The sequence below is a fragment of the Chelonoidis abingdonii genome, chromosome 6, assembly GCF_003597395.2.
Source record: "Chelonoidis abingdonii isolate Lonesome George chromosome 6, CheloAbing_2.0, whole genome shotgun sequence".
Taxonomy (NCBI): Eukaryota; Metazoa; Chordata; order Testudines; family Testudinidae; genus Chelonoidis; species Chelonoidis abingdonii.
Window position 1 is genome coordinate 102202432 of NC_133774.1, and position 15102 is coordinate 102217533.

The 15102-nt window shown below is 40.3% G+C and overlaps 1 protein-coding gene across 4 annotated transcripts in view; it reads left to right on the forward strand.

Moving 5' to 3' along the window:
• The window catches only part of VPS13A (vacuolar protein sorting 13 homolog A), a 339425-nt gene that overhangs the window by 39215 nt on the left and 285108 nt on the right, over positions 1-15102 (forward strand). For 2 of the 4 annotated variants that reach the window (XM_032790455.2, XM_032790457.2), the window contains exons 8-10: positions 6869-6928; positions 7185-7265; positions 8723-8780. In XM_032790455.2, the coding sequence (XP_032646346.1) occupies positions 6869-6928; positions 7185-7265; positions 8723-8780 (199 nt within the window). Of the gene's footprint in view, positions 1-6046; positions 6080-6868; positions 6929-7184; positions 7266-8722; positions 8781-14312; positions 14389-15102 lie in introns of those variants that run through there. The other 2 variants (XM_075067294.1, XM_075067295.1) reach the window with 2 other exon arrangements.

The window sequence follows — 15102 nt, forward strand, 5'->3', positions numbered from 1 at the left end:
TTTAATGAATCAGTAAACTCAGGAGTTGTATCATACGATTGGAGAATTGCTAACATAGTTCCTGTTTTTAAGAGAGGGGAAAAAAGTGGTCCGAGTAACTATAGGCCTGTTAGTTTGACATCTGTAGTATGCAAGATCTTGGAAAAAAAATTTGAAGGAGAAAGTTGTTAAGGACATTGAGGTCAATGGTATTTGGGACAAAATACAACATGGTTTTACAAAAGGTAGATCGTGCCAAACCAACCTGATCTCCTTCTTTGAGAAGGTAACAGAATTTTTAGACAGGAAACGAGTGGATCTAATTTACGCTTGATTTCAGTAAGGCATTTGATATGTGCCACATGGGGAAGTTAAATTGAAAAGATGGGATTAATATGAAATTTGAAAGATGGATAAGGAACTGGTTAAAGAGGAGACTAAAGTGGGTCATACCGAAAGATGTAACTTTCAGCTGAAAGGTTACTAGTGAAGTTCCTCAGGGACTGGTTTTGGACCAATCTTATTAATCTTTATTACTGACCTTGCACAAAAAGTGGGAATGTGCTAATAAAGTTTTGCAGATGACGCAAAGCTGGGAGTATTGCTGACGCAAAAAGGACTGGGATATATAAACAGGAAGATCTGGATGACCTTGTAAACTGCAGTAATAGTAATGATTTGAGGACTTCAATAACTCAGACATAGGTTAGGGATTGTTACAGGAGTGGGTGGGTGAGATTCGGTGGTCTGCATTGTGCAGGAGGGCAGACTAGATGACCATAATGGTCCTTCTGACCTAAGTCTGTGAGTCATGAAAGGTTAGTACCAACTGGATGTCTAACGTAGTGAAGCCCGGGAAATGAGGAGGCTTAGAGCTCAAATAGGAAAGAAACAATTTTAAAATTACTCAGATAAGTTTGATGTCTTCAAGTCACCAGGACCTGATGAAGTACATCCTAGAATACTCAAGGAGCTGACCAAAAGATATCTGAGTCATGAGTGATTATCTTCGAAAAGTCATGGAAGTTGGGAAAGATTCCAGAGGACTGGAAGAGGGCAATATAGTGGCCATCTATAAAAAGGGAATAGGACAACTGGGGAATTACAGACCAGTCATTTAACTTCAGTACTGAAAGATAATGAAGCAAATAATTAAGCAATCAGTTTGCTAACACTTAGAAGATAATAAGGTCATAAAGTAACAGTCAGCAGCTTCAAACAAACTGTGTCAAACCAACCTAATAGTTTCTTTGACAGGGTAACAAGCTTGTGGATGGGAGGAACCGATAGATTTGGTATCTTGACTTTAGTAAGGCTTTGATACTATGTTGCATGACCTCATAAAACACTAGGAAATACAACTAAATGGAACTACTATAAGGTGGGTACATAACGGTTGGAAAACGCTCCCAGAGGAAAGTTCTCAGTGTTTCACAGTCAAAATGGAGGGCATATTGAGTGGATCCTGCAGGGATCAGTTCGCGGATCCGGTGCTGTTCAATATCTTGAGTAATTTAGACAATGGCATAGGGAGTAACACTCATAAAGTTTGCAGACGATACCCAGCCAGGAGGGTTGCAAGTGCTTTGGGGTAGGATTAACATTCAAAACGATCTGGATAAACTGGAGAAATAGTATGAAGTAAATAGGGTGAAATCAGAAGGACAAATGCAAAGTACTCCACTTAGGAAGAGCAATCAGTTGCACATATACAAAAGGGAGAGTGACTGCTTAGGTAGGAGTACTGCAGAAGGATCTAGGGTCATAATGGATCACAAGCTAAATAAGAGTCTACAGTGTAACTCTGTTTAAAAAAAAAAAAAGCAAACATCATTCTGGGATGTATTAGTGGGAGTGCTTGTAAGCAAGACATGAGAAGTAATTCTTCCGCTCTACTGTGTGCTGATTAGTCCTCAACTGGAGAATTTGTGTCCAGTTCTGGGCACCACATTTCAGGAAAGATGTGGACAAATTGGAGAAAGTCCGGAGAAGAGCAACAAAATTGATTGATTAAATGTTTAGACAACATGACCTGTGAGAGAAGATTGAAAAAATTGGATTTGTTTAGTCTGGAGAAGAGAAGACTGAAAGGGGACATAAGTTTTCAAGTACATAAAAGATTGTTACAAGAAGGAGGGAGAATTTTTTTTTTCTCCTTAACCTCTGAGCAGACAAGAAGCAATGGGCTTAAATTGCAGCAAGGATGGTTTAGGTTGGACATCAAGAAAAACTTCCTAACTGTCAGAGTGGTTAACCACTGGACTAAATTTGATCAGGGAGGTTGTGAAATTTCCATTATTAGAGATTTTTAAAGAGCAGTTTAGACAGACACCCATTGCAGATGATCTAGATCATGCTCAGTCCTGCCATGAGTGCAGGGGATTGGACTAGATGACCTCTTGACGTCCCTTCCAGTCTTAAGATTCTGTGATTCCTTCTATCCACCAAACCAGTTACCCTGTCAAAGAAGGAAATCAAGTTGGTTTGACATGATTTGTTCTTAGTAAATCCATGCTGTCTGGTAGTGGTTACCCCTTCATCTCCAGATATTTGCAAATTGAATGTTTTATACATTGCTCTAGTACAGGGGTTCTCAAATTTCATTGCACTGTGACCCGCCCGCCTGACAACAAAAATTGCTACATAACCCTGGGAAGGAGGACCAAAACCTAAGTCTGCCCAAGCCCTGCTGCTCCAGGTGGGATTGGCCACAGCCAAAGCCCATGGGCTTCAGCCCCAGGCCGGGGACCTGTAACCTGAGCCCCAGCACCCAAGACTGAAGCCCTTGGGCTTTGGCTTCGGCTATGGGCGGTGGGGCTCAGGCTTCGGGACCAGGCATATCTAACTCCAGTCTTGGCGACCCCATTAAAATGGGGTTGTGAACCACTTTGGGGTCCCAACCCACAGTTCGGGAATCATTGCTCTAATAGCTTCCCAGGTATCAGTCAGGCTGGCTGGTCTTCCCCTGCTCCTCCTTTTAAAGATGGGCTCTATGTTAACCCTTCTCCAGGCTTCCGAGACTTAAGAACGGCCATACTGGGTCAGACCAAAGGTCCATCTAGCCCAGTATCCTGTCTTTCGACAGTGGCCAATGCCAGGTGCTCCAGAGCGAATGAACAGAACAGGTAATCATCAAGTGATCCATTCCCTGTCACACTGAACCTTATTTCTGAACCCTGTTGGTAGTCTTGGCCTTCACAACATCCTCTGGCAAAGAGTTCCACAGGTTGACTGTGCATTATGTGAAGAAATACTTCCTTTTGTTTGTTTTAAACTTGCTGCCTATTAATTTCATTTGGTGACCCCTAGTTCTTGTGTTATGAGAAGGAGTAAATAACACTTCCTTATTTACTTTCTCCACACCAGTCATGACGTTATATACCTCAATCATATCTCCCTCTTAGTTGTCTCTTTTCCAAACTGATAAGTTCCAGTCTTATTCTCTCCTCGTATGGAAGCTGTTCCGTATCCCTAATAATTTTTGTTGCCCTTTTCTGAACCTTTTCCAGTTCTAATATTTCTTGTTTGAGATGGAGTGACCACATCTCCACACAGTATTCAAGCTATAGGTGTACCATGGATTTATATAGAGGCAATATGATATTTTCTGTACTATTATCTATCCCTTTCTTAATTATTCCCAGCATTCTGTTCGCTTTTTTGACTGCTGCTGCGCATTGAGTGGACGTTTTCAGAGAACTATCCACAATGGCTCTAAGATCTCTCTTGAGTGGTAACAGCTAATTTAGACCCCCTCATTTTATATGTATAATTGGGATTATGTTTTTCAATGTGCATTAATTTGCATTTATCAGCATTGAATTTCATCTGCCATTTTGTTGCCCAGTTTTGAGAGATCTTTTTGTAGCTCTTCGCAGTCTGCCTGGGACTTAACTATCTTGAGTAGTTTTGTATCATCTGCAAATTTTGCCACTTCACTGTTTACCCCTTTTTCCAGATCATTTGTTAATATGTTGAATAGGACTGGTCTCAGTAAAGACCACTGGGGGACACCCTTGTTTACCGCTTTCCATTCTGAAAACTAAGCATTTATTCCTACCTTTTTGTTGCCTATCTTTTAACCAGTTACCAATCCAGGAGAGAACCTTCCCTCTTAACCCATGACTTGTGTTATCCATGATTGTGTAAATATTATTGCCAGTGGCCTCTCTATGTTGGTGGATTGATCCCCTCTTCAAGTTTGTCAGGGTGTTTTATTTCATCTCCATCCTCAGACTCTTGCGATGGACACATTTAAGTAGGACTAGAAGCTCATTTAGACAGACTCCAGATAAAGGGCTTGTGGTCTTGGATGGAATCTTGATTACTCATAAATGTGTCGAACTCCAAGCTATTTGTTTCGCCTTCAGGACTGTCCTACTCCTTTTTTATGTGATATCACTGTCCAGATTTTAGCAAACAGGATGAGGGTGATGAAATATATAAACAGACAAGTGGGGCAAAAATCTTTATCTGTCTGGAAATGATTATTTTGTGAGAATGGTGCATTTTTCAAGTCAGCCTAATAGCTGCCAGGGACTGAGAACAATCTGGCATATTATCTCGGTAGGAATTGCTTAATAACCCATGAGTGAGACTTTAAAGACTAAATTCTGAGTCAGGTGTTCCTGAAACAGGGGATAAGTCATAGACTTTTTTTGCTACTGATGCAAACAAGAGGTTCCCCTGGTTTTGCTCCCAAGGGGGACTGAGTCCAGGCTCATTAGCAGCTGCTTTTCTTATTTGGTGGGGAAAAGTTCTACTGTACTCTTGTTCCCCATTCCGTTAAACCTTTGTTGTAGTGAAGCCCCTGTTTCTGAGATTGTGTAGACTAGCTACTTGAAGTTCTAGTCCTAAATGTACTGGTTGCTACTCCATTGTGACAGCTTCCAAAGCCAGGTGCTCATTTTGGCAGGTCATTATTGAGGTAGGACTATCGCGCACACACACTTCCTTAAGAGGTAACTGCTAGCTAAACACCTGCAGTGGGATCTCTAAGGACAAATGCTCGAGGAAGAGAGTTCAATTACCTTACAGTAACTGGGCTTCTTCTAGCTTCTCTTCTCCACAGGGATCCCATGACTCATCCTCCTTCCCCACTGATGAAGAGTCCTTTACCTGGATGTTCTGTATTGGTGAAGGAACTGAGCAGTGGTTGGGGCTGATCTACCTGTTCAGGGGCCTGAAGGCATACAGAGCATATGCACAACCCCAACAGACATTGCTGACTCAAAGATTGTGAGCTGGTGCACGTGGAGTGCACACTTAATTGGGATCTGGGTGAGCAAAAGCATCTCAAAGAACTCCAGTTACTACAAGGGAAATAACCTCTCTTTTGAGTGCCTGTGTGATTTCCCACTTACGGTATTTGGCATCTCTGGTATTAAGCTACTAACCTGCATAGAAAAGATGTGTGTGTTGGGGAATGAAGGAGTGATATCACATTTGAGATTACATCATTTATCTTTGTAAGAGAGCATGTCTCTTGATCACCTTAGTTTCTTAGCTATTGCAAAGAGGTAAAAGAAGTACCTCATGTATCTTCCAACTAGTTATTGCATATTTTCATCCAGTTTCTTGTTATAGTTAACTCTAAACTATGTAGCTATCCATGTTGGGTTTCTTCCTGGGGCTATGTTAGGACCTGAACTGCACAGAAGGTTCAAAAGATGCATGCCTGGTTCAGTTATATTTCCAAAAACAGATGCCCATGTTAGGTTCCTGGGAGAGATTCGCATCATAGCCCAGTGCATGATCTGCTTCTGCAACTTCACTCTTCAGGGGAGGAGGGACAGACAGTTGAGCTGGCAATCACACTTGGGGTTTGTCTACATGAACATTTAGTTCTCACCAAGGTGAAGTGTAAATCTACCCCACATTAGTCTGCTGTGCACTAACTGTTCATGTGGACCCTGCTGACATGCACTAACAGTTCCTTAGTGCACTTTGAGCTACTTCGTTTTGAAACAGGACTATAACAAATACTGAAATAGGATGTAAACTTGAAGTACTTGAGAAACAAACACACTCCATTTGTCTGTTTGTTGCTTCCCTCATGGCAGGTGCTGTGTTTGTTCTGGGAGGCTACTTAACAGGGATGGTCGGCTGTCTGTAGAGCTGCTCTGATTAAGCAGCTTCTGTAGAACATAAATGTGACGTTTCCATGTAAATAGAATTTAATTTCATGCAGGGCAGTGCTTAGTGAAATCAGTTTGCTAACATACATATCTTCGTTTCTAGGTACATACTTTTTAAGAATACTCTGTTAAAGTGTAATTTTCTATAAAGTTTTTATCTGCTGACAAAAATGCTATTTGTGTACTCAGTACAAGATGTTCCCCACAGCACTCCTCTCCTGGAGCTCGCACCATATTGTATATAAAAATGGAGAATTATTAACAAACTGTGAACTTTCTACTGGTCTCAACTACGGCATGTAGCTACCACCAAAACTACAAACAGGAGCCCTTGAGTACTTTTTCCATAGAATCTGCCTGAAGAATAACAGAACAAAAAATTGAGGTCACCCTGCAGAAAACTTCACCATGCTAATTTCTGGTTCATGAGTGGAGCATGACAGTCGTTGCAGGTATATAGACCTACAGGAGATGTAGTCTGATAGTTTTAGTTAAGCAATTTAAAGCTTGGTCTGCTTAAATCAGTGGAAAGACTCATGTAGTAGTAGTAGTTTTTGTAGTACTGGAGAATCCCAGTCATAGGCAGGGGCCCCATTGTACTTGGTGGTGTACAGACAGATCAGAAAGACTGCTCATGCCCTTTAACTTCAGTGGGTGTTGAGTTAGGCCCATAGTGTATTTTCTCTTTTGTTGTGTGGTCTGTTTGACTCTGTGATTTGATTGGTCTAAGTCTAGACCTTTTTCCTTTTCAGACCTCAGATCAAAATTGGAATCCATGTTTACATGATGAAGCTACGAAGTTGTTCTATAAGGTAAAATACAGGCAGTGAATGCTATCATTATAACAAAACATTGTCAGAATAAGAGCCATCTCCTGTGGATGTATGCTCTTGCTAGGTAAAAGATACAATCTATTTCTATGTAATCAAAACTGGAGGGAGAGAGAGTACATATCTGTTTGTGGAGCATTTGACTATTTTAATATCCACGAGAAACCTAAAAATAATGGGAAGTACTGAAAGAGATCACAGTGCATTTGACTTAATAAGCATTCTGTTTTGTCTTCAGCTCGTACGTCTGGATAACCTTTTTGCTTACTGGAATGTGAAGTCTGTGATGTTCTACCATGGAGGTTACAATGAATCTTTGGTAAGTCAAATATGACATAACATAGCGTACCCAGTACTTCCATGTTTCATGTTCTGAAATGTTCAATATAACTCCCATTCATTAGGGATCCAGTTCTGCGTGGAGTGAAGTCGGAGGCAGTTTTGCGATTTGCAGGATTGTGTTGTATGTTAGTACCTATTCTGTTGCAAGAATACTGAATGTTAGATTAGCATACACAAATACGTTGTCAGGTTTCAGAGTAGGAGCTGAGTTAGTCTGTATCTGCAAAAAGAACAGGAGTACTTGTGGTACCTTGGAGACTAACAAATTTATTTGAGCATAAGCTTTCGTGGTCTACAACCCACTTCATCAGATGCATAGAATAGAACATATAGTCAGAATATATATATACATATATAGAGAACATGAAAAGGTGGAAGTTGCCGTACCAACTCTAAGAGGCTAATTGATTAAGATGAGCTATTAGCAGAAAAAAACTTCCATAGTGATAATCTGGATGGCCCATTCCAGACAGTTGAATAGAGATTGGGAATGACTGGGTGATTACACAAATTGAATCTATTTCTCCATGTTAAGTATCCTTACACATTCTTGTCAACTGTCTGGAATTGGCCATCTTGATTATCACTACAAAAGTTTTTTTTTCTCCTGCTATTAGCAGCTCATCTTAATCAATTAGCCTCTTAGAGTTGGTGTGGAACTTCCACCTTCTCATGTTCTCTGTATGTATATATATCTTCTGACTATATGTTGCATTCTGTGCATCGGATGAAGTGGGCTGTAGCCCACAAAAGCTTATGCTCAAATAAATTTGTTAGTCTCTAAGGCTAGGTCTACACTGGGGGTGGGGGTTAGGAGGGGTGTTTACCTGTGATATGCAACTTCAGCTACACGAATAGCATAGCTGAAGTCAGTGTAACTTCTGTCAATTTACGTGGCCGTGAGGACAGTGGCGAGTTGACTGCTGCCGCTCCCCCGTCAACTCCGCTTCCGCCTCTCACTGTGGAGGAGTTCCGGAGTTGACGGCAGAGCAATTGGGGATCAATTATCGCGTCTACAATAGACACGAAAAATCGATCCCTGATCGATTACTACCCGCTGATCCAGTGGGTAGTGTAGACGTACCTTAAGATGTCACAAGTACTCCTGTTCTTTTTACAGATATGTTGTGGCATAACTTATTTTTTTCAGTCTATCCCAGGTCACTTAAAATTACCAGTGCATTCTGTATGATGGAGTGTTGGTGGTTGTTCACTCATCACATGGTTGTTAAAATCTTACATCCTTAATAAAAAGTTTTTATAGATTTAAATTGAGAGCAGACAGACTTGTTTTAAAATATATTCTGGTTTCACAGGTACTATTTCTTCTAAGCACATTTACCAAAATATTTTATTTTATCCTTTGTTATATAAAAATGTTGGTCATGAAGTGAAAATGAAGCTTTCAAACTTTTAATTTTTTTTTATAAATAGAATAATTTAAAGCATGGAGTTGCCTGCCGCAATGTGATTCCAGAAGGTTATGATTTTGGTAAGTGTTTCTCACTTCCTGTATTTTCAATACTTAACAGACTATTTCACTTTTATTTTAAAAAGTACTTTACTTTTAAATGAAAGTTTTACTTTTATTTAAGATCTTAAAGAACATAGCATACCTATCTCTTCCATAACGCTGATTTACCATATATACTCATTCATAAGCTGAATATTTTTCGTAAAAAAGTGACACATCAAAGAGCAGGAGTCGACTTATAAACGGGTTTACACCAAAATTTGATGATTTTAAACTCTGTGGAATCACTGAATTGAATATCTAATACATTGTCATTTTGTTTTACCTGGAGCGCCTGCAGGCATGTAGCCCCTCAGCTTCCTGTGGCCGTGTTTTGCCGTTCCCAGCTTCCCGCAGCTCCCATTGGCTGGGAACGGCAAACCGCGGCCACTGATACCTAAGGGGCTCTGTGCCTGTGAACACTCCAGATAAACAAAGTGTCCCGACCCGTCCATGGCTTACCCTGATGAGCCAGGAGCCAGAGGTTGCCAACCACTGAAATATAGGGTTGGTTTATGAAAGGGTCATACAGTTTTTTGCTATTTTGACCTAACCATCTTGGGGGGTTGGCTTATAAACGAATGGGCTAATGAACGAGTATATACGGTAATTCCTTTCTGTAATAGAACTATATTATATTTGTGTCTTTACATTTGCCATAGCCATTACAGCATGTAAACTCCTTCTACAGAAATCTTTTTGCTTATGAACTAAAATAGACAACGACTGTAAACCATACGTTTAATGTCACCATTGCTTGTTCATATAACAGATGAGCTGAATTTTGAAATAACAAAAGCATTAATGGTAATAATGGACACTTAAATGAAGAAATTACAGCTCTCTCTGATGCTGGACCAATAATTTTAGTGTTAACTAAATTGTATTGAGGGTATTTTTTTGAAATAGGTACAGTAGCAGCCACCCATAAGTGTCAGTAAGTAAAAATGCATTGTTCTGTTAGTTGTATTGTGGTCTCATGTTCATACTTTCTTTTGTACTTCATTTTGAGGAGCATCACTAATTATAAAGGAATGAATCCCATAGTTAGTCTGTTGCACAAAATACACTTTTTCATACGTTGTCTTGCTGAGAAGTATGCTCATGGTAAATTTGCAGAAGGAAGAATACAACCAAAGGCAAGGTTTGCCTTTGGAGCCTGCAAATGTGAAACGTCAATTTTTGTAACTTCTAAATGCCAACAGTACTTTTGGCTATTTTTAGTGTTCAAAACAATTGCAGTTATAATGTTAACTGGTTACAGGGTCATCAAACTCCATTGAGTCTCCCATGCTTCTCCCTTCTCTCCACAAAAGTACCAGTTTATAGCTTATTCAGTTGTTCCTACACCTTGTTCTTTTACAGTCGTCCAGGACTGGTTTGTGAGGCCTGCCAACATGGGTTCCCCTGGGTTGTGAGGCTGGAAGAGGGACTACTCAAGTAGTTCCCAACAGCTTTAAGGTCTGTTGTGAACTTTTTTCAGACTGTTTGCCTCTCTGTGGAATTATCAGGGCAATCCCTAGCAATAGCGGTGGAGCTCTGAGCTCCCTTGCTGGCACATCAGAGAAGCCAAAGGGTCAAGGAACCTGACCTTAATCCCCCACACCCTCAGAAGCAGTAAAGCCAGGTAGGAATGGAAGGTTATGATGATGTGGGGACTACTACAGCCAAGTTCCATGCCTTCCTTTGTGGAACTTAGGAGCACCTTAGTACTGGACACTGCGCTTCTGGATATGCCTCTAGCAGATAGCAAATAACTGGGATACTTTACAGTAATCTCTCACAAATGGAGGAAGACAGGAGAGACCGTATGTGAGAGAGGAAGGATGAACCCATGTAAGAGTAGAAAGGAAGTACAATAGGAGACCTTGACACTGGATAGGGGAAGGAGGAGAAGTTGTGAACTATAGAAGGATCAAAGAGGGCAGAAATCAAGTGCAATGAGGAGCAAACAGAAAAGGAACAATACAGTATGTGGAAGAGAACAAGAGAGATGAAGTCAAAAATAATTTAGAGGAGGGCAAAGGAAGGATTTCACAAGGAAGAGGGGAGAAGATTGATGAGCTAAAAGGGAAAGAAGAATAAGAAAAATGGTCAAATGGCAGGGAGGGGAAGAAAATGATAGAGTTGGAAAACCAGGTAGAGAAAATGAGGGAAGAGGAGGAGACAGATAAGCATAAATGTTTAGGTTAGTTAATGTTACATATTCTCCTTTATCTTCTTGTATTTCCATGGCAGATGTCCTGTAGTGAAAGAAATGTCAGGTGATTCCAGTAAGGCATTTGATACAGTTCCATGTGGGAAATTATTAGTTAAATTGAAGAAGATGGATATTAATATGAGAATTAAAAGGTGGATAAGGAACTGGTTAAAGGGGAAACTACAGTGGGTCATACTGAAAAGTGAAATGTCAAGCTGGTGGGAGGTTACTAATGGAGTTCCTCGGATTGGTGTTGGAGCCAATCTTATTTAACATTTTTATTGTTGATCTTGGCTCAAAAAGTGTGCGCTAATAAAATTTGAAGACGACACAAAGTTGGGAGGTATTGCCAGTACAGAGGAGGATTGGAATAACAGACAAGAATCTGGATGACTTTGTAAACTCGAGTAATAGAAAAGGGATGAAAATGCATTTAGGGACTAACAAAATTTTTGCTATAAGCTGGGGACTTATCAATTGCAAGTGACAGAGAGAAAGACCTGAGTATATAGGTTGATAGCATTTCTGTGAGCCATCAATGTGGTGAGGCTGTGAAAAAGGCTAATGCAGTCCTAGGATACATCAAGTGAGGTATTTCCAGTAGAGACAGGGAAGTGTTAGTACCATTATACAAGGCACTGGTGAGACCTCATCTGGAATAGTGTGTGCAATTCTGGTCTCCCATGTTTAAGAAAGATGAATTGAAACTGGAACAGGTGCAGAGAAGGGTTACTAGAATGATCTGAGGAATGGAAAACCTGTCTTATGAGAGAGATTCAAAGAGCTTGGCATGTTTAGCCTAACCAATAGAAGGCTGAAGGGCAATATGATTACTCTGTATAAATACATGAGAGGGATAAATACCAGGGAGAGAGAGGATCTTAAGTTAAACATCAGTGTGGTCCCCAGAACAAATGTATATAAATTGGCCATCAACAAATTTAGGTTTGAAATTAGATGAAGGTTTCTAACCATCAGAGGAGTGAAGTTCTGGAGCAGGCTCCCAAGGGGAGCAGTGGCGGCAAAAAACCTAACTGGCTTTAAGACTCAGCTTGATACATTTATGGAGGGGATGGTATGACAAAACTGCCTAAAAAGGCGTGTGGCGCATTGGCGACTGCCTGTAGCAAAAATCCTCAATGGCTGGAGACAGGACACTAGGTAGGGAGGGCTCTGAGTTAGTACAGAGAATTCTTTTCCAGGTATCTGCCTGGTGGGTCTTGCCCACATGCTCAGGATCTAACTGATCATTATATTTGGGGTCAGGAAGGAATTTCCCTCCAGATCAGATTGGCAGAGACTTTAGGGGTTTTTCACCTCCTTCTGTAGCCTGGGGCATGGGTAACTTGCAGGTTTAAACTAGTGTAAATGATGAATTCTCTGTAACTTGAAGTCTTGAAACCATGATTTGAGGACTTCAGTAACTCAGCCAGAGGTTAAGGGTCTATTATAGGAGAGGGTGAGGTTCTGTGGCCTGCGATGTGCAGAAGGTCAGACTAGATGATCACGATGGTCCCTTCTGACCTTGAAGTCTGAGTATATGAGAGTGGCCATTTTGAGTGTTAATATCATTCTTCGCTCTGAATTCTGTAGGCTTGGTGAGAAGGTAAAGAAAATACCCTAAAATTCACCAGTATGTGCATATGCATCTCTCCAGCAGATGCTTTTGAAGAATTATTTTAAAAAATCTTCAGATGTTGAAAACTACTCAAATAGGTAGGCTGCACTTCTGCAGCAGATGAGGCCGGTGTTGGTGTTGAAAGTAACCCTAATAATCATCTTGCTTGTCTTCTTCAAAATCTTAATCTTGCCCTGACTGTAAATGCTACATTGCAAAGCATTTAGTGCTGTTCTGTTCTGTCATGGCAATAATCCTTTGAAAATACAAGTTTACTTCTTGTTGAGGTTGTAAATTTTCCAGAGCAGCCATGTGGTCTGTTTTAAAGAATGGTAAATCTTTCAGCTTTCTGCTTAGGTTTCTTTCTTGAAGTGGGTTTTGAAACTTATACTCCATTCATTTAACATTTCGCTATGCTTTAAATTTTTTTGGTGTCTCTTGGCAATCACAATGGCATAACCGTAACAAATATATTTTAACTGTACAGAGATGTTTAGCGTATTTTGTTATAGATTATTTAATACTGCCATGAAAGCATATAATTCTGAATGTATTCCTACCTTCCAAAAGAAAGTAATATACTGTACAAAAATAGAATAATTTTCTGGTATTATTTATCAATTATTGTTACTTGTGTTGAGTCCTGGTGTCTTATGCTCATGTTATAGATATCCTTTGAAAACTGCTTGAAACTATATGTACACAATCTTAGCTTACTGTAGAAATTTAGAATAACAAAGGAGATGGTTGTTTCTCTGAATACTCAATTCTTCTTTTGAGTGGCTTCTGCGTATTTCCGCTCATGAGATGCTGCGTGCAACTCAGGTGGTGTAATCTGACCAGCAGTGCCTGTTGGAATGCTCACGTGCCCCTTCCTGTTGGCTCTAAAAGGGAGGGCATGGCTCTCCAGCTATCTCAGTTTCTTCCACTTGTCAACTTGTGATGGATTAGGAATGACTCCGGACCTTGGGTCCGATCCTCCTTCTACATAGTGCCAAGATAGTTTCAACATTCTGTTTTTTAGATAACTTCTACTGTTTTTTTAATAGTTACTATTAAGCAGTTACTTAGTATAGGGTTTTATTAGCTTAGTAACTTAGTTTTTATTATAGATTGCGTAACATTAATAAGCTTCAACTCTGTACTAAGACCTCATGGTGGATCTGAAGATCAGAAAACTAGGCTTCAAATGCTGCGCCTCTTGCTCTTTGCTTTTTCCAGTGTTGGATGCACAAACATGCTCTCTTACCTGCCTCAGAGAAGGACATTCACCCTCCAGGTGTTTCATCTGCAGCATCTTTATCCTGAGAGCATGAAAGGGGAGACAGAACAGATTACAAGCCTTATTCCTTCAGGAGACCAGCAGTTGGACAGTATGGTTGGCTGTGAGAGAGAACATAGACCAGCTTTGGTGTCAAATGAATTTGTGGACAAGACTAAATGTCATAATGTGTTGTCGGTGCTGAAATCCTCATCAGATCCATCTTCTAAGAAGTTAATTGCAAAAGACCCAAAAGTTGTGGATCAGAAATCTGAGCCATCAGTGGAAAATTGCCTCTATGAGCAGAGCCAGTCCACAAACAATGACTTCCTTGGCTCCTGTTGCAGCAGAATAAAGTAGAGGATCATTACCTGGCAGTAATGCTAAGAAGCACCTGGTTGTGACAACGGATCCAGCTGTAGCACTAGTTCCCAGAGACCTGGATCTTGTACAGAAATCATAGTATCGCTAAGGACTCAGTTCTCAAGACACAGTGAAGCAGCAAAGGGTGATATTAGATGCAGGTGTCAGTTCTGATCCTTTTACCCCACCACCTATAATGAGACTAGAGCAAATCCATTGCTCAGATGCCTCCTCTTCACTCTCTAGATCTAATCAAGGATCTACAGAAGAGATCTTCTCCAGAATCAAATGTAGCAGAAATGGTTGTACTTTATAGCCTTTTGTGGTTTTGGACTCTGTGTAATATAAGCAATCTTAGAAAAATTCCATTGAAATGGAAGAAATTATCTTTAGTATAAATACAGGTATAAATTTATATCTCAGTTTTAGCTTCAGGTAATCAACATCTAAAACTATATACAGGAGTGGATAAAAAGTCTTACCTCAAACATGACTTTTTAAAAGTAATCTACAAATCTCACTGAAAAATGTATTTGGATGCCCCCAACTGCCAGTTCAAGTGAGTAGGAGGCAACATGTTATGCTTCTCGGCTCTCTGTGAGCTCAGATCAAATGAAGGAATTTTGTGAAGAGATTTGCAGGTCACTGTCAAATGACAAGATTAATAAATTAATTGGATGCTATGTACAAATGTGGATGTTGGCATTCACATTTTTAATGCTATTATCCTGGAACCTTCACTAAGGCCCCACATATGCAATTGTATCCACAAAGGTGCCTGGTTTTACCTATGCAGATGCAACTTACAGAATTGGGAGCCAGATGATGAATAGAAGCCTGCCCTGAATATTTAAACAGC